Here is a 23,168-nt window from a genome sequence, read left to right as displayed (position 1 = left end):
TGATATCAAAATGCGCGGAATTTATTATAACTGCCATTAATTTTATCGCTTGCTGGGTCATTTTCAAATCAACCAAAAATTCAAAAGCCTTTCTATTGTTTCTGACCCACATCTGGCCTTGTGTGTTTCTTCATTTCTGTTATTATGTGCATTAGATATATTTACTACTATCCAGATATTTAGTACCATCAATGCCGTCGTGTGTCATATCTTTCCAAATGGGCAAGTCAGCTGTTGTAATTATTATCATTGTGAGATAGAAATCTTTCTCTTTGCCATTTCAATAGCAACAGTGATGAGGGCCATGTGTGTTCACCAAAATTCTATTGGACATATATATATATATATATATAGACATCACTATATGCGACGCGTGTGATCAGAAAAAAAAACATGATTTGTTTTTGCCATTCGTTTTCTTGCAACCATTTAAACTTTTTAGTCTGAGCATAGTGACTGCCCTTATTTCTCACAGTTAAAGAACTACCATCCGTCACTGTCGCAAGACAAACAATGTGAGATTATATGTGATATACATGTATACATATGCTGTCACATTGTTTCGTCTTTATTTCGTTTCGACATTTCGAAAAATCCATATTCGAGCACGTTTCCTATAAATTGTCCGTCCGTTCCCGTCTGACGTGGTCAGGCTATAAACAAATAAGTTTCGTTTTTTCCGAAATTTCTCGTTTAAGCCTTATTCCGCATAAGATGGGTTGGCTTCGGAGTCATGTTGCGCGTACCTATCCACTCACCAGTTGAATATTCGATTTGTGTAGGTAGATTACAATACTAGCATCAATTTTATCAATATAATCATCCTTCATATAATAATAATTATTATTATCGTTTGTTTTTGCAGCAGTGGTACACGCGTTATTGTAGTATCTGTTGATGTGGTTGTTTTATTGTTGAAATAGTTATTCGCATGTATCATTATATTAGATATATTTCTAACATTGTTCCCGTAAATGACGAAATCTTGTGCCATTGCGTGAGGCACCGCAACAGCGTTTACTGAGGAGTCCACCCTACTGATTCGAACTGTTGAGGTTCTTTGTTGATATGCAAAATAATCCATAAACACATAATCAAAGACAAGGTATTGCGAGGCCGACCAAACTGATTGAAGGAGGCGATAAAAGAAATTAAGGCTATCAAACGGTCAGTCTTAAATAGGTAGGAACGACAGATAGAGACATTTTGTCGCTTATAACGCTAAATTGATTCCGCGGGAAGTAAAAGATTGTAGCATTTACAACGAAGAAATATAGCCCAAAGCGACAAGGATGAAAAGCCGAAAAAAAAGAGGCATTACTGCGTTACTTTTTTCTCAATATGTGTTGCTGCTTTTCATGTTTTTTTATTGGACACCCGTTTTAATAGGCCGCTTAGCGTTTTTCGTGGCTGATAAGCCTGTTCAGTGACTGATTCGCGCGGTACCACACTTACGTGCGAGCATTCGATGTTCTTATCACCAGCCCAACCACATTTTCTTCGACACCGTATGTTTTGCTGGATGTAATAGAAACTCCGAACTTATCTTTACCTTCATCTATACAGTCTCATGTTTTTTCAACTCGTTATTACTAATTACCGTTACCACACTGGTTCAAGCTGTTACCATTCATGCTCAAGCTGATAAGTCACAGACAATATAGTCGATTCGTTCGCCAGACTCAGTTTTTGCTTTCTTCATTTATTGCTGCTACTGTATATCTACAACTGAAGTCAATAGCTGTCGCAGTCCAAGCTTTCGTTTATGCTATAGATAAACATACATTCATATGGGCATCACCTTCTTTTTCAGGCTTTTTCCAAATTAACCTCTCGCATCTCGACGATCCAGCCCAAATCTAGTCTGTCGCACAAAGTCATTTTTCCACTTATTTTGTAGTGTTTTGTTTATTCTTTGATCCTCCATGCCTCATTTGGCAGCAAAGCAGGTAGAGTATCGCCAACGCCCTCTTGAGGATAAGCCAGGGCCGCAGACGTCCGCTAAATTGGATACCAACGGAGTGAGTTGCGCGACCCAGTCATTGTCCATATGCGGAAGCTGGAAAACACATTAATAGGACGATTGCCTAAATCTATTTGATTTGGGCCATGTCAATGTTTTCCGATTCTGCTGTTGTCAATCATGCCGAAAATAATGTCTTTCCATCAGATCCCTTTCAGCAAGTCATTTTAGATGTCCTTCGTCCAAGATCAAGAGAGATGGTCAGTTGATGGTACTGTCCGTTCTTTCAAAATGTTTCTCTTAAGCGATTGTTTCCCTATACATTGAAATCGGCCCCACACCTTGTACATTTTGCACTGCGAATATAACTACTCGCCATGCACCAGAGCTGGCCTGACACCGTATGTCTGTTTATTTTTCTGTCCAATTATGCGTAGGTAATACCGTTCCTTATTAAATAATCGCTACATTTTTACACTCGGTACACGGGTCATACTCAGAATTTTTGTCATCGCCTTCGTTGAGCTTCAAAGATACCATCCTCATTTTTATTGGCCTCAGCTTCATGTCTGTCGTTCGGCCTTTATTGTATATCATTATATTCACCACCATTTATTCGTTGTTACGAGAATAGTAACTCAGGTCATCAGCACTCATCATAACCATTATCATCAGCATACTCATTTATTGTCAGTTATATTTACTCAGCTCTGTGGGCTGCAAACATATTGATGTTTACACTTACACATATATTTGTATATCATAGGGGAGTGTCCTCTTGCGATATATATATATATATATATATATATATATATATATTTGTAGCAGTTAAGCATTATCATCAGTAGTATTATCTACTGTCAAACACTTCTCAGGGTACCATCGTAATGAGTAAGCAGTGCCTACAGTTTGTTGACACCATGTCGCTGATATATTTCCACGTACCTTGGCAATGGTAGATCGTCTCCTCGAAACTGAATCACACACATTGCTTCGTTTCTGCTAGCATAATCTGTGTCAACAGCAGTTACGTAAGTATATATATGAGTCTCTTGCGCACATTGTATATATGCCTCTTGCATTATTCTACCCAAATCAAATCGCTAAGTATCTTGTTCGTAGTGCACCGTTCCATTGAGATTTCATCCCACGCAATAATAAAGAAAAGCGAATGACAAGATACAAATTTTTTCTATCCACTGCACGTTTACCGCTCTGTATATAACTGTTTTAAGGCTTTGAACTACGTGCATTAGCATGGCAAGATACCCAATGCCCACATTACGTTTGTTGCATTCTAGTCCAACCTTGTTTCCCTTACCCTTTGAATACACGTTGTTGGCGTACTTCCCTATAAAAGTTTCATTTATTACCCACAGTAATCGTTCTTCCTCCCTTGTGTGTATGTACAATTTTTGCGATGTGTCTGCTCCTTGTTTCGAGAGCCGTCGGAAGTTTGTTTAACTTGCTGAAACTTTGCGCGCGTTCCCCTTTGAAAGGGCTTCCTCCACAATCCCGTCGTTGCACAAGTTCGCTTACCCGCTAACCGAACTGGGGTTACACACGCAGCTTACCTTTTTGTGCCGCTTTTTACTGAGGTATGGCTGAGCTTAGAAAAACAAGTGTCCGTGCGGTCAAGGCGCTTGTCGAACATTCGCCGTAAAGCGATTTACATGCTTGTATCGACTGGGCCAGACGCACAGCGTTTCTGCGTCCGACCCGTGCTCTTTTTTACTATGAAGCGTCCGCCATAAGACACCTGTATACACGTAAATGGCTGAATTGTGTGACTATGCCCGAATTCATCATCACACAGTGACGCTTACGAGTGGAAACAACTGATTAATTGTGGCTAGGAAGTTGGGCGACAGACAATTAGCTTGTCGGCTCCAGCAGTGGAAGGGGAGTATCGGCTGCGGCGCGGGCCGCTGAACCAGCGGATCCGACAAGGCTGGTCGTGCCATGATACGAGAACTGCTGGAAGTACGGCTGCTCTACCTCTTCCGAGATCGAGTTAAGGCCAGCATTGGCGGCGTCTGTTCCATGGTAATCTGGCGGCGTAAGTTCAACGCTCTCCCCTGTAAATTCCTGATCAAAGTAGCGGGTGTCGGTATCAGATGTCACCTACAAATAGTAAGGAACAAGCCAAACGAGAAGAATCGTCAAGCCACGCGGTGTGTTACTTTAAGTGCATCTATATTGAGAAGCAAATTATTAGCTCTGTATTTGTAATACTGACTAGATACCTTTCATACCTGGTTATATCAAATACATCGCTAACTGACAATAATTTGCCCCCCGGAAATAACCGATGTGTCTACTTATGGAACAATGACAAAACGGTACGTTTTCTTTTTAGCAAACACACTTGTCTTTTGCCTATACATTTTGGTAGCGGTTTATGCAAACGTACGCACCAGCTAATGAGAGGCCAATGCATATGGTTCGCTAGGCCATTTGCTGCTAGGCAGCACTCTACTGGAAATCTATTTTTTCAAATCCGTATTGCTTTCTGAATCCATATTCAAAACCGCGAATTAAAACACTAGTTATAACGGTAGTATTCTCTAACATAACTGATAAGTAGTACGCGTCTAGAATTGAAATGTAAATAAAGACACGCCAACATTTTGACCGTATACCTTCCTCATTCATTTGTTGTCCTAAGCGTGGGATGTATACCTGCGGTTTGAATGGAGGCGTCAACTGTTTTGCGAGTAGCAGCTCCCATGGTACTCGACAGAAAAACGCGTGCTCCTTAATTTCTTGAGCATCTCGTTCCGACCCACCCAATCGTTGAGAAGGTTCCTTCGTTAAAAGACCAGTCAGAAGATTCCGAGCATCTGGACCTAGCGTAGGCGGGAACCGTACGTCCTCTGCTAAGATTAACTCAAACAAGACATCGTGGTCCCGATTGTAGAACGGCAATCGGCCACACACCATTTCATACATTACAACACCAAGGCCCCACCAATCGACGGCTCGACCGTAGTCCGTGTCGTCCAACACCTCTGGTGCGAGGTACTCAGGCGTCCCACAAAATGTGTGAGTCGTTCGTCCTGTTGAACCGACGAAAATACAAATGAAAAGTTAGGTAAGCGTAGCGTAAAGCTGCGATTCCTACTGAGTGACTTTATAACTATGAGAAGAATATCAACGCGAATATGGAAAATAGTTACAGGTAGTTCAGATGCCGCCAAGGACCATGTTACAAGCAGAAAACTATTTTTATCAAAGCTATAGGTTACTGACCGAAGGGAACATCCTCTTTACACAAGCCAAAATCAGCGATCTTGATGTGTCCGTCCCGGTCAAGTAAAAGATTCTCCAGTTTCAAATCTCGATAAATGATTCCCTGCTCGTGAAGATATTCCAAAGCTAGTAAGATTTCGGCGCCATAAAAACGCGTCTTTTCTTCGCCAAAGACGCGCTCCTGTAACCGGAGGTAAACGAAATAATTCCACAGGTAAAATGATTAACTGCTTCGATATCTCTGCTATTAACACAATTCTAGGTTTAACTATAATTTAAGACCATGTAGCTTCAGCTTCAGATAAACGGATTGATTGCCTCATGATGTAATCCTCCTGTTTCCATTGAAAATAATCTTTGAGACCAGATGTGGCCATTAAGATCATGCGCAAATAAATCTTACCCGTGATAGATGAAAGAATAGCTCTCCTCCGTTAACGTACTCCATTACGAAGCACAATCGATCCGCTGTCTGTGAATGTTGAAACAGTCCAGCATAAGTTAAAAATATTTGCGATTTTTGGTTTATAATATTTAATGCTTGCTGCGAAAAATCCTTGCCTAGGTTATATCTTATATAGTTTGTTGTTTACTCTATATGCATGGTCAGATAAACTTAGACCTACATCCGGGAAAAAAACGAGTTAAAGCTTCGGTAATGACGTAAATCTACAATTCAAACTAATTAATCTGTTTCTAACTCGAGTCGTAGATTATACTTATCCCACCACCGTGGGCTTACCTTTGCCCCACACTGTACTTGAATATTGTATATCTAGCAGTATCAAATCTTGAAAATTTTGACGTTCGTCTTTTTTCGTCTAACCTGTCGAAATCGGCTTGTTTGGGTTCTGGCTTATTGCCATAGTGAGATAAATTAAAAAATAAAAACTCTAAATTAAAATCTTAGGTAACGAAAACCCCAATAGGTCCCGGTTTATAAGTAGTAAAACACCTAGTTAGAAGATGAGGCATTAAAGAACTGTTTGTTTTCTGTACTACTATCAAGTTTTTCACGTACCTGAAAAGAATACTTAAGCGAAATGAGGAATGGATGGGACGTCGTCTGCAGGACCCGGTTTTCCGTGAGCGTATGAGCCACTTCGTCCTTGGCGATTACCACCTTTACAGAGGATTAATAATAACGGCAAGAAATAATAAGCCATAAGTAATTGGAAATCATTGGACTCTCAATAGATTTACGTACACTATTGTATTTTTAAGAAGTCAATCCTTTTATGTTAAAAATTGCACTTGACAAGGTGGGAACCTTCAAAAGGCAATGCTATGCACGTACAGCGCGTTCAGAATAATGGTAATATATGACCAAGCAAAACATCGGATTTTATAATGTTCGAAAATTACTAAGCTAATGGTGCATAAGATGGTGGGGTCTACGAGATGTATTAAAAAGGCGCGACACGTTTTTAGTCATCTGCCAAACATTTCACGACTATTGTCACGGCCGTAAAAGCTCCTGAGGGCTATTCTAATGGGTAGTAACTCTACCATTGTTTGCACTACCACAACCCTGGAAATTCGAAGCCGCTGAAAGAACATGAAAGCGTGTACTTCAACGCGGGCAGAAAATGGTGAGGTGAGAATAATCTGCTACGTCCATAGACGTACCTGCTTTTTGAGTATCTTTATGGCGTAGAGGTGAGCGCTCGCTTTTTCTCGACACAGAATAACCTTGCCGAAAGTTCCCTTACCCAACACCTGTAATTATGTCAATTAGGATTTTTAGTGGAATTAAGCGTCGTCCCGTTCTATTTTTCCCGAGATTAATGGCAAAAGGGGTGTACCATTTTGTGGAGCGGACAACACCCACTTACGTAAAAACTACTTGAACGAATACGTCGCCTAATATAATCACTATGGACCAAACCAGCAAGTACTAAATCATGATCAGACTTTTATAAACTCGAAGTTCTCAAGTGTAATTTTCGACGAGGCGTCTCTGCGAGTCGACACATTGAACTTATCACGGAGACTTTGCTGCTCCAGTGTTGATGCCTCCTCAGCCATTTCAACGTCCTGACGCAGATTGTGATCGACATACTCAATCGCTGCCACCTATTCCAGTCGGGATAAAAAAGATATATGCATATATTATTGTAAGATAAGATAGGAGGACAAATGAAATACCTAGTATTTTTAATCGCTTCAAAAACTATTTACCTTCAGTAAAAACTATTGCGCTTTGCACTTATTTTTCTATCATATATGATAGAAAAATATCTGTATACATTTCAAAGTGGCAACATATTCGATACGGCGTATGCTTGCGTTCATTATTGAATACACTTCTACTAAAATGAATTAAATCTAGAAGCAGACATATTTATATTTTTTGATACACGGATCGTGCACGGGACTCACCCATTTTTCTCGTTCTTCGTGACTGTCGACAGAGAACATTCGCTCGATGACCTGAGCCCACTGTAAACCGCGAATGATGAAAGTGAATGCACGAGGACGCTCTTGACGCATTACCTATGAAGAGTATCGAATAAATGTGAAAACTTAGAGAAAATCAAGCAGCAGTTCTTTGTGCTTAAATAATGGTATAAATGAGAGTTTCTGAAAAATCACCGTGAATTTAAATGGACGATGGTTTGCAGCGTCCCTAATGTGAGAATAGGGAATATGTATCTTCAAATTGTATAAGCCGGGTTGCGACAATCGGGGTTTCAGGCCTAAAGTAAGCGCATGACTAAGACAAGGGTCTGCCTAACAACACAAGTTTTGTGAGTCCGACTATGAGATTATCGAGGTACACCTTTTAGCCAAACCCCAGTGTAACATATGTGAGAGACGTATAATAATAATAATAATGCTAAGAATACAAAATACTCCGCACTAGTTTTAATTGAGAAATTTAACTGAAAACATGTCTTTTTTGACACTAGTCGTTGACCCTAAAAAATTATCGTTGCTCTGCGAATATGACACCTATATTACATTTTGGTTAAGTCTTCCAACCAGTCCGGAATAGATATCTTACATATAGTGTAGTCGGATATGCTGCGATCTGTTTCAAAACCCAAGCGTCCAAAAAAGTCAAAAAGTCAAACAGAACTAACGAAGCGCAAAAAGTTAAGGCTTAATTACAGAATCTTGTTAATCCTGTATCACCATTTTTGTAATACTAGAAATTACATTCAAAGTCACTTTGAATTATTCTTATGCCCTTTCAATCTATCCCTAGTATACACATTCTGTTTGGCTTAAATCCGTGTCAGAAAACCTAATTCCGTAATTTCCTTCTAGTAAAAACCAATTGCCTTCTAGCACAGAGAGCAGCCGATAAATGTTTGTCTACTACCGAAAACAGCTCGTTAAAATGCGTTTTAATTTATCCTGAACAACCTGTATAAAAATACTAGTGAATTCCAGATTGTTGTAGTGTATAGCACTAGTAAGCAGTCTGCTAAACGTCCGTGGTAACCGACTAATGTCTGTTGAACGTTAAAATCATAAAGTGCCGAATCTCTTAAAATTACGCCAACAAATATTACTGTTGATCCAATATGTTAGAGCCATCACTATGAGCCATGTCAGTCATTTGCTATGATTCTGCCGCTAAAAACAGGAATAGCGGAGGTAATGAGATGATGGAGAATAAGATAGCTCGATGAACTCACGAAGGCTTGGTACAACGGCCTTGAATAAGCCAGCTCGCGCACTGTGGACTCTCATAAAACTACCTGCCGTTCTCCTACCCAGGCCACTGCCTGCCTGGTGACAAAATGCCGTAATGCTACATACGTTGCAGAACGTGAGTCCGCGAGACAACCGAAAGCTTTATATAAGTAACACGTTCTTGACAGGAAACAAGCTAGTTATGTTGTGCCTTCAACCAGCGACACAACTTTGACAAAAAAACTCAAACCGAGAGTGTTAGCCGATTGGTCACATAACGACCAGGGATAAGGGTCGGGGTGATCAAAGGCGCTGTTAGGTATCATTAGCAGAACTCGACCTTTTCCACTTCTTTCCTTTCAAAATAACACCACCAATTATGCAAGTGCGAACAATACCAGTGGATCAGTTGAGGCCCATAGAAATATCGTGGCTTCGTCAAGTATAGTGAACATTTAACAATAATGCTTCAAATCCTGGCACAAATCAGAGCAACACAGAGACAATGCTAGGAAGAATGATATTATTTTAACACGAGTTTTCCACTGTGTTAGTCAACGAAAAGGTATGCAAGATTGAGTTTATTCAATTACTTGTTGCTCGCAACCTTCTTAAAAACAGGAATACAAAATCAGCGCTGCCGCCTGGTTAATAACTATAATTAGCACGTCCAAAAAGACTATGCAGTTATGAACACTTTTTAAAAATGAATAACTCGTTGAACAGGGACCCCTGTCGAACAGGGAATGTATCCAAACTTGTTTAGAATAAGCAACCTCTTCACAAAATTACTAGTTGAGCTCGAGTTTTATTCGACCGTGTATTTAGCCGATAAAGTTGTTCTTTTTTGACAAATTTTCCTGAGAGTGTCTACGACTATACTATAGAATACCTGTTAATAGATGTTGTAATTATGATGTTCGATTTTCTAGTAATAGACGTATTTCTTCACAAACAGATAAATAAGGATGGTGAATGTATATGAGGGTACCTATAGTAAAACCACCTAGTTTCAGTTGCAAAAATTTCTTGTCATAAATTCCGTTATTCATCAGTGCGTTACAAACCTGACAGTCTTTGACGGTGAAGTTATTCAGCGGATCTGAATACTGACCGGGCTCTGGCTGAGCCTTGAATCCTATCAGTGAACCGTCATCCCGCAGAATGAAGTATCGTTTTCGCCAGTTCTTGATATGCTCACCTTTCAAAACAGACAAGCAAAAATCAAAGTAACCGTTAAGAAACAGCTAGCAAAAGGACGCGTGCGTCTGGTACGCACATTGTAGTTCTACTATAGAGAAATTACATTCTGTGCACATCAAATATGTATGTTTTAACATACATCGCCTATTGCGACACGTTCAAATAATTTCTTAGGATAAACAATTAAGTGAGTCATGGATTGATTTTTGCTTTCTAACCGTAAATACTCAGGTACCCTGAAGAACTAGAGTTAGCGTTTTAATCACTGCTATTTTCAAGGAAGACTTTTTGTTTAGCTTTTGTTTAGTTAGTGACCGCGCCGTTTGTACGTGACGAACCGGATTGATTACAGCGAAACACACACAGACATCCACACATACAGACACCCATGAACACACACCATAGATCACATCATCATCATCTATGCAGGCTTGCTGTTACTGTTCGTTCTACTAAGTAATCAGCAATTTTTGTGCATGATAATAGAACTTTGGTAGAGCTCTATCAGATCCATCTCATCAGCGTCGCTCACACCGCAATCTACGAAAAACGGTAAACAGATCGATGGAAAGCAAAAAATTTATAGGTACTAAAGCGGGTCATGCTGTTCATAAATTTTAGGTTAAGCATCGTTGCTTCAGACGGCTGGCTCTCTCCAGCTCGAAAATAACCTCGACTACCCCCGGTTTCAAGACCGTTTCAATTCCGAAAGTAGAAAAAGTAAACAAACACGTAACCACTGTACTAATCGCAGTGTCATATATAGACATAACAAACAACGTAATAATGAGATGATTAAAAAACGACGCCGAAGTCAACCACAACAAGTACATATGTTTTTCTTACGACACTAGGATTAGTGTTTTACTGGGAAACGATGACGGCCGAAGAAATTTATGACATTACGAAATTTCATCACAATAACAAGAACTGTGCTTTGTTATCGTAACACCTTACTGCATAAGGCGTCAATTTTATTACAAATTTCGTACACCAATCGGAGTTCAAAACGCAAGTCTAAGCCATAGATTTTCATGAGAAACTTTGTAAAACCCATGCTTCACACCTGGCTTAAATAAATAATAATGAATATTATAGTTAAATAGAAGTTACTTTTAACTTAAAAAGAAAGAAGACAGAAAAAGTACATACTTGTTACACTATTTTAATATGATAGGACAAAAAACGTTTCACCAACAACGAAACATCTGTCAAACACAGAGTCACACATTTTCCGCGCAACTGTTCAGAACAAGACAAAAAAAGCAAAACAAAATCGAACGTGTCTGATTTTAAATTAATCCAAATCAAGTGGAACAATGGAACATGCGCTTAGCCGATGAAGTACCTGGTTGGTGTTAGCAGATCTACTGACTCTATCCGCTAAATAAAGGCAACAACAAGAAACCGTGAACTAACTACACAGACACACATATATATAAATGGAACAAAATGTGCAGCGCGCGCGATGGACAATTAATGAAAGCAGACGCACAGTTACAACCTTGTTATCTACTGGAGGTCCAATCGCCTACTGTCGCTACTATGATTCCGTGAAATTAGCTGGCAATTAAATGGCAAAAACATATCACCACTAAAAGCATCACGATAGCGTTCAGTCACTCCCGGCTTCATATATATATGTTTAAAATGTTACACTTTTGGTTGCAGTCACCTATCACCATGCTATAAATGCAACTGCTTAGGCAGAAAAAGGTCCGCAATCCCAAAAATTTAAGAGAGATGAAAAGCTTTTTTCAAGCCTTCAAACCATACCTCGTTTATGCAGCCATCCCTCTCGGACAATGCTCGGCCCCTCTGGGCCAGGGGCGACTGCTGTGCCCTCGACAGTCGCGCTCATGTCGGTGGCTCCTTCACCTGAAAATAATGACGACAAAAGACGAGTTCAAGCGAATTAAACAAAAGCATAGTATTATTTTCACACGTAAATACACACAAGGGCAGAAAAACCACAAAGGTTACATTATGTTAATCGCAGCGAGGATCTTCTGTGGACAGTTTCTCTGTTTCGTTTCTGTGTCTCGGCAGCATGCTCACCGGGTACGGAAGATACAGCCGATACCTTCAAATCAAATATCAAATGAACTACTTGTCTTGTGTAGTCTATTGTTATCTTCGTAACATATTATCTTTATAAAAACAAATAACTGGTTTACAAACAATTATAAAAACAACGATCAACGTATTTGTTTTGCGTTGACAGAATGCTTTGCATGAGAAATAAGCGAGCCGAAGCTTGTGCTGCAAAATTGTTATATGAGTGCATCATTGATGTCGATGTTGTTATTGTTGTTGATGTTGTTACTACAGAACAGACCAGTACTAGTTGTCAAGGAGCGAAGAGGAAATGGGGTATCCTATCGGCTGTGTTTAAATCATTGACGCAACATTATCTAGCAATTCTTCATATGTGAGCGGTTTCCTCAGATGTCTACCCGGAATTCGTAGTAACAACACTTTTTGTAGTTGTAATTGTAGCGTTTTGTCGGCAAATGTATCAATGAATGCAGGTTTATATAGAAACAAACCCGATAATATCGTCTGCACGTAATAACTGCCTTATTTAAAAAAAGAACGATCTGTTGTTCTGAACGGAGTGATCAAGCATTTGGTCGAACAAACGAATCATGTGGAACACCGTAGAGCAAGCAGACATTTGGAGATATCGTTGTTATAGGGACGATCTGATGCCATACGGCACTAAAACCCTTGAACTAATTCTATTTTACCTTCCAACTGCGCATTGGCAAACTAACAAAAATTACTCATTTAAAGCCCTTCATACATATTGCTCTCACTCAATATAGAGAAACATAGCTAGTTTTTTACTGCATGGTTTTGAGCAAGTCGTTTCTTGTCATTTACGCTAAGTAGCAATAAACTATACTAGTCGATAATTATATGCTAAATATAGGCCATGGAAAACCCGCAATATTGAGTAAATTAATGCTTTATTTCTGCCCTTCTTAAAGGGTATGTTTGGTACATTTTAATTGCAAATACTACATTAATAAAGTTTGGTCAATCGAACTACATTACGCACGGAAATCAAGAATCATAAAAGGCTCCTTTGCATATATTGAATAGGTATATTTTTGGATACTCGTTTAATAAATGTAGTAATAACAGCTCGTTCTCTAGGCATTACAAAAGTAAATCGAGTTTTCAAATTTGGTTTGCAAAGCAGATCTACGTAGCCGTCATTTTTATCAAGTTAAACTACACCAAGTCACAGTGGCACAGTTTATGTAAACACTCTCCTCGAAAGAAGACTTATTTTTAATTCTCCATGCTATCTATTTTGAAAGGTCCTTATTTACTAAGGGGAGAGACAATTTCAGCAAATTAACAAGAATATTAGGGTGGTGCCGTTATCGCGAAACACAATTGACTCTCTTTCTAGACAGGTGATAATGTTTAATTTATGTGATATGTCTAATCTCACAAGCGAAGTCGATTTCTATACTGAGTTCTTCGGACGGAGAGGCCGTACTCGGTAATCGCAAAAGCTTCCTAAATCGGTGTCAAATAAACCATTAGATCAATGAACAACAACCATTATAAAGGCCATTTGCGCTACCTCAAAAGCACTTTTCGGTGGTATACTTGCACCACTTCATTGGCAACATTGTCGAAATGAAGCCTACCGATTTTTTTTTAATGTAATTTTACAATAAATCGCCAGTGTACGTTTAAATAAATTAAACCTAACGTGCGTAACGATTAAAAATATTAAACCTTTACAGTCTTCTTGCAGTACTTCTTAACGTAGCATTTTCTATCAAAACTGACTGTTAATCAATCTAGCGCACTATATGCCGGATAAACAAGAATATCCAACTTTATACAATTACTTTTATTGTGCACCTCCCTCCAATCATATTGTCTAGCTTTAAACGGCATAAATTAACGCAATAGTGGAGCGTAGCAGTATCAAGTACTTTCGCTGCGATCAGCCCTCAACTACATAGCCTCGCCCCCAGAAACTGCTTTCTATGTCTGGTGGATACTTGTCGTTTAATAATTTTATCGATTTCGAACGGCGTTTAGGAAACGATACATATGTTTGATCCAATTCGTGTGCTAGATCTATTAAGCGTCCAAATACTGTAGCATTTGGACGCTTATACACTGTTGCATAGTGCACAGCATAATTTGAAAAGCATTGTAACTGTTCTTTATATATATATATATACACTGAATATTACAAAGCCCGTTGGTACTATGGTAAATATTATTGTCCAGTTAGCACACGCATGGATCACGAATGATAGTTTTACGTTAGTTGTCAACAAACAATTTGGTCCCAGCATCTCTGAATAGATCAACACTGTCCACCTGTCAACATGTACTTAAGACCAGGTTAAACGTAACAAAGCCCGATAGTGCTGGAAAACCCCCTGATACCACGTGATCGCCCGAACTAGGACGTTTACTTACCTCGCCCTTAATACAAATAAACACAAAGCCGGTAATACAGTGTTGTGCCAGAATTGATTTCCAGCCAGTAGTAAACACTGTTAACTACGCCCCATTTTCGCTGTTATTATTGTCATCCACATAAGAATCACCTTTTTCTACGACGGTAAACAGTTCGTGGGTATTATGAAGACTTATCTATATATGCCTAGTCCATCGCTGCAACCCACATATAGCAGCGGCAGCAGCATCACAGCATCGCGAGACCACATGGGCCTGCTGTCGTCCACAGCTGAGCAACAACACTGCAGCTATAGCGGCATAAACGCCAGCAAGACGCAGCCTCTTCACAGCCGAATAGCTTAGAGTATGATAGCGACAGTACGGGAAAAGTAACTAAAGTTATTTCGTCGATACGACAGCAGTCGCGGCAGCAGCGTTGTCAACAGCCGTGAAACCAACAACATTCCGCCGGCAGTACACAACTCGCTATATAATTTTATTTTCTATGAGATATCGGAGCGGTGTATTATTTGTCCGTCCGTCTGTCTGTCTGTCGATCCATACGCCCGCGATAAAATTTTACGAGGAGATGACGACGACAACAACAACAGTCTCAACGACGCATCAGCCTCGTTCGAATAACATGCATGAACGACAGCGGCGGCGGCGGCGGTAAAAAGGGGCAAATGCAATAGGTATGAACGAACGGGGGATGAAAGACGACAAGCGGATCGGGACGGCAGTCGCAACAATGAAAATAACAAGATCACACTATCTGCTAACTAATAATAATAATACTAACCCCTAAATAGTCATAGTTATCGTACTAAAAGGCTAGCTACTCATAATAATCTACAAATTCATATATGTACGGCAGCCCAACGAGATGACGGCCGAAGAATAATGCCTAAGAGAATCGACTTATATTTTTATGGATTGTTATGAATAGCGATAATAACAATTTATGAATAACCCCGCAGTAACAAGAAGTGGTCATGTCGAATGTTCCCCATGGTACCGAAGTTCTGGCGATGCATTTTTCTTACGCTGACGTACATGGCTTTTAAACATCATATCTGTTTGCTATTGACTCTTGTTTTCTTTCGTTCTTTCTGAGGGTCTCTGGATACTGACCTGTTTTCTGCGCACACTACCAGTACGACTATCTTCATGTGAATAATGTTTTCGTTGGCTGAAAGCGATGGCGCTCCGTTCTGAAGAGACGGGCACCTGAGCAGGCAACTGACTCGAGATTATTCGATCGACAAATTCTGCAGCAAAACTACAGAAGTACCTACATTACAAAGACGACTGTTTGTGTCCACAGCAGCCCAAAAACGAATATATTGGCCGAAACGGACATGTAACAACAACAACGACACTTACATTTATTGGGCCGTAAGGTCCCAAACAAAACCGGTAGTAAACAAGTGCCAGGTAACAGGCGACATTCGTTCGACCACTCGTTTTGTCGCTGTTATCACTCTAGTATCGCTGCTGCTACTGCTCCTACTACTACTACCGCCAAGGTAACAACAACTACTAACCATCCGCGTCTATTTCCATCGGGGGAGTGGACGGAGAGGGGAAATTTGACTAGTGCTTGTTTTGCAGCCTGCGCAATTCGACATTCGTTGGGGGCAAGAAAAAGAGGCAGACCGGCTCAAGAGTAAGCATTTGCAAACGCGCGCTCTGGGACGGACACATGGTCACTCAACTATCTATTTGCCCCTTTTCTACTACAGCACGGTTGGAACAGTTCATTGTGTAAACGGCCGCTGATTATTGTTGTTGCATGTAAATTTCTCGCCATTGATGATGTAGTCGTCGCCATTTTTCAATAGTAGTTTTCAACTTTTGCTCTTATCATTCATGATGTTAGTTAAACATACCCACATAGTGACGCATGCAGTCACTCTGCGTTTTCTGTTACGGTTTAGCCGCAAACTTTATTGCGCGCTGCTTAGTAAATCCAGGTTTTAGTATAAGTACTAGTAGCATTTTCGCAGAGTACCTAGCCACCTTACATTTTTCGTCAGCCGCAATAGACAGTTAGTTAATGGCGCTTGGAGGGTATCCACTAATTATTCGAATAGCTTTCCGTGTTCGTAACAATAATGACAATAATAACATAAACAAATCCAGTTTCGTTACCTAATGAAATTTGTCCTGCTACTACTCACTGATCGACTTCCTTTTTCACTCGCCCACCCTCATATGCGGGAATTTCTATTCTCGCTCATCTGTTTATCTGCCTATGGCTTGTTGTTTTTGTTGATGACTACCCGGCGGTTCTACTAGCTGACGGGTCCCGTTTGATCGTTCTAACCGCCTACTCCCGTTCCATTAACTAGCGCTCCCTGGATAATATTACTGCTGTTGTTGTTATTGATGTCACGACGTAGCGAAACGCACGCCAGCGCACACCTCCATTCGACTGGCCTCATCATCATTGCTACTTATCATATCATACCGTATCTTCTAAGTCAAGTTAAGCAGTTCAAGTTCATTCTATGTTTCACTTCTCAGTTGATTTCTAGATGAATTAGACGTAGACAATGGACAATATCAAAACAAATTGCCTATAGCAAGTAGTCTGAGGACGCATAGCGCTCGTTCAGCTTGGGCCTGTACTCACCTTGATTCTTCACTGTTACCGTAGAGCAAGCAGCAGCCGCAATAACTCTGACCACAAAAGATGGAGAGGTTGGGTCGATTTGGGTTGGGTTCTACGATCAGTAATCAGCAGCAGCACACGTCAGTGTTATCGTCTCCGTTGGCGTTGTCGAATGTTTGTCATTGATCCGTCGGCCGGCTTTATTCCTGTTTGGGCTGCTTCCGGAGCCGCAACTCCGTCGCCGGCGTATTCAGCTAGCCTCTTATGCCGCTGTTGATTGATTTTAGCACTCAATCGAACATTGAATCGCATGCCACAGTGCAACGCTAGTACCGCGGACGCTCAATCCGGTCCCGGCGCTGCATCATGTGTACCTCGCACTTCTCACTGATGTGCTGCTTTTTTTGTTATCGTGGCGGGGTTGTGTCGCTGACGATAGCCATCGAAATAGTTCATCTAGCTTGGATGGACAGAGCGACAACAACGACGTCGTCGTTGTCGACGACGACGATAGGTCGCCGCTATTCGTCGTCCGCGTATGCAGTTGCAATCGCCTCCTCTCCTTAACTTTGTCCGTCTGTCGCTCGCGCGTTAGCTATGTTGGCGATGACTATTCGATCTCGATGCTGCCACACTCACACAGCGCTCTTATACAATGAACGTAGTCGGCGACTGCCGCACGCCAACAACAACGACGGCAGCTAGCATGGAGGCAACGGTGCTTATATAGCAGTTCTTGTACTATTGTTGATGATGATAGGCTTGTCTTCTCTTGGGACTGAGTGGCTAGACGACTGTGGCTAGCGCCCTGTCCCGTGGACTAAAGAACGCGCCGTGCGTACGCAGCGGATGAGCAGCAAGCACCTGTTTTTCACCGGCAACGTCGCGACGGACCCGGCCCAATTTGATTGACAGCGATAGAGATATTTTCAGAACGCAACTGTTAACAATACATTGCATTGTTATCGCCCCATAAAGAAGACGACGTCGACAGCTCAATCGTTAGAGTCCATGTTATAAGTAGCGAAGAGAGGAACGTCGAGCTGGCGTGCGGTACAATCGTCGAGTAGTTCGGTTGTTAAGGGCCGGAGACACTGTCAGTAATAGAGGACCAGCAAGCCGTAAGTCGGTACGCGCACGCAAAGCTCGCATTAGATGCCGGCCCACTCAGCGCTGGCTGGCAGTGGCGTCAAGAAAGCATCTAGTTTGTTGTTTATTGCGCCGCGGCTGAGTTCTGCAGCGACAGTAGCGCTAGCGGTAGACCGCCTCTATTCAAACCGACCAAAAAGACACAGCTACAGATTGGACCACACATACTGCAAAAACAGGTGGGCGCAGGCACCCTTGTGTTCAATCGAGACTCAGGCGCTCGCTTGTTCGTTCCTACTCCTTCCCGTGTTCGTTTGAACAGCCTCCCTCCAAACGGCCGTTAGTAGAACGATGATGCAAACAAGATCATCAATGTTATTGTTCGTTGTTGTCAGTGGTTCTTCTATTAAAAGATGCGGCTGCTATCGCTGCAGCTGCAACTGTTATTTTAGGCGATTAAACAGTACGGACGAGGGCAAAGCTTTGGAACAATAAGGCAAACGTATGAACTAAAACAAAACGAAGGCGTCACGACGCGCGACTTGAAGCCAGCTACATAGCGTATTGTAGTATCACAGCCGATAGACTAAACGGCGCCGTATCTTCGTCTCTCATCTTGATACGGTAAGTTCTGTAGTTGTGAATTCCGCGTTAATATAGTTACCGCTAGCTTGATCGTTCTACGCAGTTTTGGCGCGAATTTGTTTTACATTGCGTTGCCCAGTCGCCACCGGTACGTGAACGGCACGGTGTAAATAATAACGCTAGACACCAGAAGTTGGTTATGTTTTTGTTGCTGGTCGAATTATGTCTGTGAACAGTGCATGAAAGTGAATACGAGTCGCCATTGTTCTTAACGGCGTTGCTAATATCGTTGGCTCTTTCGAACTGCTGTCTGATTTAGTGGTAGTTTTAATTTCATTGATTAAACACTTACGTTCAGAACGTTAAAACGATTTTTTCAAGAGCTACGACGGATCTCACGGCCAGTGTTGTAGTTTCAGGCCTGGAAGTCTCCAATGAGACGTTTTATGTGTGCATAATTGCAGACCACAACTGTTCATTGTTTGCGAAGATCGTCACTTGTAGTAAGTCAGTATAAAGCGATAATAACGTGTGAGTGAAGTTGGCGTTTAATTCAAACTTTCTTTGATGTTGATGTCGGTGACAGACAGCATTAATATGTAACAGCTCGAACAAAGTGCAAAATAAACGTTTTTGAGCGGATTTTTACACGGGCGAACGAAAACAGTGTCACCCAGCGATTGTCGTAGACGTATAAAGTAAGCGTGCTATTCGAGCTGGTGTCAACATTGTTATTGCGTGTGGAGGGAATATAATTTATATATTGGGTATTTGTATTGTTATTTGCGTTCCGGTACAAGCGATTGGAACGAGTTCATAAGAATATTCGCTAGGCCGTCGGTGGTATTTCAGTCGAAGCGCATACAAGCATTTGGGCAGCAGTATCACCTGTCGGTAGTGCTTCGCATGGTATAAGGGCTATTTCAAATGTTTCGCGTGTTTTGTTGATGGAGTGCACTCAGCATTTCCACTGTAGTCGTCTATAAGTAGCCCTGGTGCAACTGCATACGTCCTTCGCTCATAGTAACAGCAATGTAGTACAGTTCAGTAATTATGAGTAAAGCATACGAGGTTTATGTAGTTTGAGTATAAGCTGTAGACTTAGACAAACATTTAAGGTACTTGATTTCAACCATAGCCGGAAGTTATTATTAGAAGGCGTTTCCATAAACGCATATAGGGGTGAATGAAATCATTTGTGCGAGATTCAGTTATTTCATTTATTTTTATAAGATGCTTAGATGGGCAATGTAAGTACTTCGGTCCAGTGTGAAAAATAGGAGTTCAGTAATTTCAAAAATAAATTGTTTTTGAATGTAAGCGTCCTGGTGATATTCTCCTCGTACATCGAACATTTCTTCATTAATTAGCTTGAACTTACTAAATGAGCTCAGCGTAGTTTTTCATTGCAGTACTATGTCTGGTTCCAGAAGTTTTAAAGACACGCAGGTCAGCCTTCAATGTTCGTAAATGAGTGACACTTTACAGTATGTCTAGCTCACTTGTTGCATATGATGTTAGTTCAGAATCGGATACGGACGAATTACAGTCTCCATTAAACGCCAAAGCTATGGCGGTGTTAACATCGCAAATCAATGCATCACCGGCTGTCCATTCAAAAGGTTTGGCCAACTATATTGTGCCTGTCGATCCCACGTCGAAACAGCTAATGTATAATCCTCGCTATGAAGACCTGTACGCCACCGAAATTGGACCAGTGAATCCTTTTCGCACTAGTGGTTCGCTTATTAAAAAAAACACATTGGCAGGCTTTGCTGAACCAGCCCACATCAGCGACTACCATTTTGAAGCAGAACGCCGAGCCTTCCACACGCTTGGATACGCCCATGATCCAACGGAAGATGCAAATCCAAATCGGCTCATTGGAGATGGAGCAGCGGCTCAAATGCGTCACGAAAAAGATGGAATTGAGACCCGCAATATAAGCCAGCACAAGGCTTCGGGAAGCAGCGCTATTAGTAAGAAACAGAAACGAATACGTAACGATGAGGCTGGCGATATTGAGGGTTTCCTAGGTCCCTGGGGCGGACTTGTGGGCGAGAAACGTAATGTCAAACCCAGTCCTGAAGAACAGGAGGAACTTAATGCAATTTTAGCCAAACGACAAAAACACATTAATAAGCAAAAAGATGAAGCCGCCGCTGATGAAAAAACCACGCTGCACATCGAAAATCCGCTTGACTATCAAGGACGAAGCTTCCTCGTGGCGCCGACTCATGTTGACGGCGTGAAACTTCGCCCGCCTGAAAAATGCTTCTTGCCGAAGAAGCTAGTCCATCAATGGGCCGGCCACTCGAAAGGTGTTGCATGCATCAAGTTGTTTCCCGATTCTGGCCACCTACTGCTGTCTGCCGGTATGGATTCAAAGGTCAAGTTGTGGCGTTATTATGACGATCGGGCGTTGGTTCGATCGTATGCAGGTCACAAACAGGCGGTACGCGACATCGATTTCTCGTTCGACGGCACTTCGTTCCTCAGCACAGCATACGACCGTTACGTGAAGCTATGGGACACGGAGACTGGTCAGGTTCGAGAACGGTTCACTTGCCGAAAAGTAGCATATTGCGTCAAGTTTAAGCCAGATAGCCAAGATCTTTTTTTGGCAGGCACCTCGGACAAAAAAATTATCTGCTGGGATGTGCGCAGTAACTCAATCGTACAGGAGTACGACCGTCATTTGGGAGCCGTTAACACGATCACGTTCATCGAGGATGGGCAAAAGTTTGTGACAACATCGGACGACAAGAGTGTTCGCGTCTGGGAGTGGGATATTCCGGTTGACATTAAATATATTGCCGATCCAGCTATGCATTCGATGCCTGCTGTGGCGTTATCGCCGAACCGTAAATGGCTCGCGTGCCAGTCGATGGACAATAAGATTATGATCTTCTCAGCGTTAAATCGACTGAAGATGAATAGAAAGAAGGAGTTTAAGGGTCATATGGTAGCCGGGTATGCGTGCGGTTTAAATTTCTCACCCGACCACGCATATCTTGTGAGCGGGGACGCGGATGGAAATATGGCGTTGTTCGACTGGAAGAGTACGCGCATGCTTCAAAAGGTAAAAACATCACCAGTCGTTGAACAAATTCATTGTTGTATTACACTAAATTATATATATATATATAGTAGTAACTATATAGTATATATATATTAACTTGCTTTCCATTGCGTTGACTTCAATGTTCAAAACCATGTCTTATTATAACTCCCTTTTTGTTTCTTCTTTATTACTTCTACAGATCAAAGCACACGATTCAGTATGTATATCTACTTTATGGCATCCAATGGACACTTCGAAAGTAATTACGGCTGGATGGGATGGAGCCATCAAGTTATGGGATTAAGCTGCGCTCTGCTAAAAGAAATCTCGGTATCATTGCGCACCATTTGTACCACTTAATGTAGTTATATGAGCTTTGTGCTCTGCTAAATTGATCACAATTGAGCTTTGCAATGAATTATTAATTATTTATATGTATAAAATAGTTAAGAAACGTAAGATGAAAATAAATGATTATTTCTATAACATATGTGTAAGGCGATAAAAGAGAGATTGGTCAAAACATTTTGCTTAATAATTAGTGTTACAAGCGAGATGCGTTCTTCACTTGCAGCAAACTCAAATGACGCATATTCCCTATTTTTAAGATGGCTAACGAGTAAAACGCGACTTTTGCAAATAATTTGGAAGGAAGATAATGCTGACGTAAGCTAATTATTTTTATCTAGTCGCTGTTCCTCAATCGTTCGTTAACATTTAGAACTCCGGAAATGGATGCATATGCAATAAAGGGCGAAGAAGTCGACATGGCTCAATACTTTACAATTTGATCTCCCTTCCAGAATCACATTCTCGTGCTCATAACGAAGTGCGATACTCGAGTCAATCCTATATATAATCTTCTAAAGTATAGTCATGCAACTAACTTTAAGTATAGAGTTTCTCCGGCACTGTTAGGTAGAGAGTTGCTGAAGCCAGAATTTTATAGGCACTTTGTGATCTGCACAGTTCTTTAATTCGTAAAAATGTCGTAATGGTAAGCAAAGAATTGTACGAACGATTTTAGAAATACTCGCACTAAATGTAATTCGATTGGGATAAACAGAAACACTTCGAGACGGCGAAAACGATAAAGCTTGCGAGCTCAGCATTCTGGTCAGAATAAGGGTGAAGCGTATATGAATAGTGTTGAAAAAATGTATATAAATATATTATTATTTCAATGTACGTTAATAATCTATGTGTAGTCTTTTTTCATCATAATATATCTTCGTAGATTTAGAGGTTTGTTTTTAGCGTCGAAGAGTAGGTATCGACAAATTACTTTCTTTTATTAAAAACGAATT

At 41.0% G+C, this 23,168-nt stretch overlaps 2 protein-coding genes across 9 annotated transcripts; one reads left to right on the top strand and one right to left on the bottom strand.

The window, feature by feature from the left end:
* Positions 1–17,851, bottom strand: Akt (AKT serine/threonine protein kinase). 3 transcript variants are annotated; one of them, XM_022805631.2, is made up of 11 exons: positions 17,145–17,851; positions 11,840–11,941; positions 9,928–10,061; positions 7,598–7,711; positions 7,130–7,291; positions 6,845–6,934; positions 6,237–6,338; positions 5,619–5,687; positions 5,216–5,396; positions 4,646–5,022; positions 1–4,087 (listed from the first exon to the last, which is right to left on the bottom strand). In XM_022805631.2, the coding sequence occupies exons 2-11, from the start codon at positions 11,922–11,924 to the stop codon at positions 3,839–3,841; spliced, it is 1,563 nt and encodes a 520-aa protein (XP_022661366.1). In that variant the 5' UTR covers positions 11,925–11,941; positions 17,145–17,851; the 3' UTR covers positions 1–3,838. The 3 variants fall into 3 exon arrangements, with proteins under 3 accessions (XP_022661366.1, XP_086843271.1, XP_022661368.1); XM_086987145.1 differs by lacking the exon at positions 17,145–17,851 and adding an exon at positions 15,893–16,037; XM_022805633.2 differs by lacking the exon at positions 17,145–17,851 and adding an exon at positions 11,216–11,305.
* Positions 17,852–18,069: 218 nt separating this feature from the next.
* On the top strand, positions 18,070–23,058 carry LOC111250411 (pre-mRNA-processing factor 17). Of its 6 annotated transcripts, XM_086987141.1 has the most exons (4): positions 18,070–18,451; positions 18,647–18,836; positions 20,228–21,879; positions 22,061–23,058. In XM_086987141.1, the coding sequence occupies exons 3-4, from the start codon at positions 20,287–20,289 to the stop codon at positions 22,163–22,165; spliced, it is 1,698 nt and encodes a 565-aa protein (XP_086843267.1). In that variant the 5' UTR covers positions 18,070–18,451; positions 18,647–18,836; positions 20,228–20,286; the 3' UTR covers positions 22,166–23,058. The 6 variants fall into 6 exon arrangements, with proteins under 6 accessions (XP_086843267.1, XP_022661365.1, XP_086843270.1 ...); XM_022805630.2 differs by having other exon boundaries at positions 18,070–18,836; positions 20,324–21,879; XM_086987144.1 differs by having other exon boundaries at positions 18,070–18,836; positions 20,319–21,879.
* The last annotated feature ends 110 nt before the right edge of the window (positions 23,059–23,168 follow it).

This window comes from Varroa destructor, unplaced genomic scaffold (genome assembly GCF_002443255.2).
Source record: "Varroa destructor unplaced genomic scaffold, Vdes_3.0 BEIS01000004.1, whole genome shotgun sequence".
Classification (NCBI taxonomy): Eukaryota; Metazoa; Arthropoda; class Arachnida; order Mesostigmata; family Varroidae; genus Varroa; species Varroa destructor.
This window is presented reverse-complemented; position numbering and strand designations above follow the sequence as displayed.

Bases quoted from the DNA above. Each gene is read 5' to 3' on its own strand.
- Akt (XM_022805631.2), bottom strand. From the start codon at position 11,924: ATGAGCGCGACTGTCGAGGGCACAGCAGTCGCCCCTGGCCCAGAGGGG. The intron at 6,339-6,844 runs GTACGTCTATGG...TCCTCTGTAAAG, and splicing joins TAAAGATACTCAAAAAGCAG to GTGGTAATCGCCAAGGACGA. The intron at 5,688-6,236 runs GTACGTGAAAAA...CAACATTCACAG, and splicing joins CGCTTAAGTATTCTTTTCAG to ACAGCGGATCGATTGTGCTT.
- LOC111250411 (XM_086987141.1), top strand. From the start codon at position 20,287: ATGTCTAGCTCACTTGTTGCATATGATGTTAGTTCAGAATCGGATACG. The intron at 21,880-22,060 runs GTAAAAACATCA...TTACTTCTACAG, and splicing joins GTACGCGCATGCTTCAAAAG to ATCAAAGCACACGATTCAGT.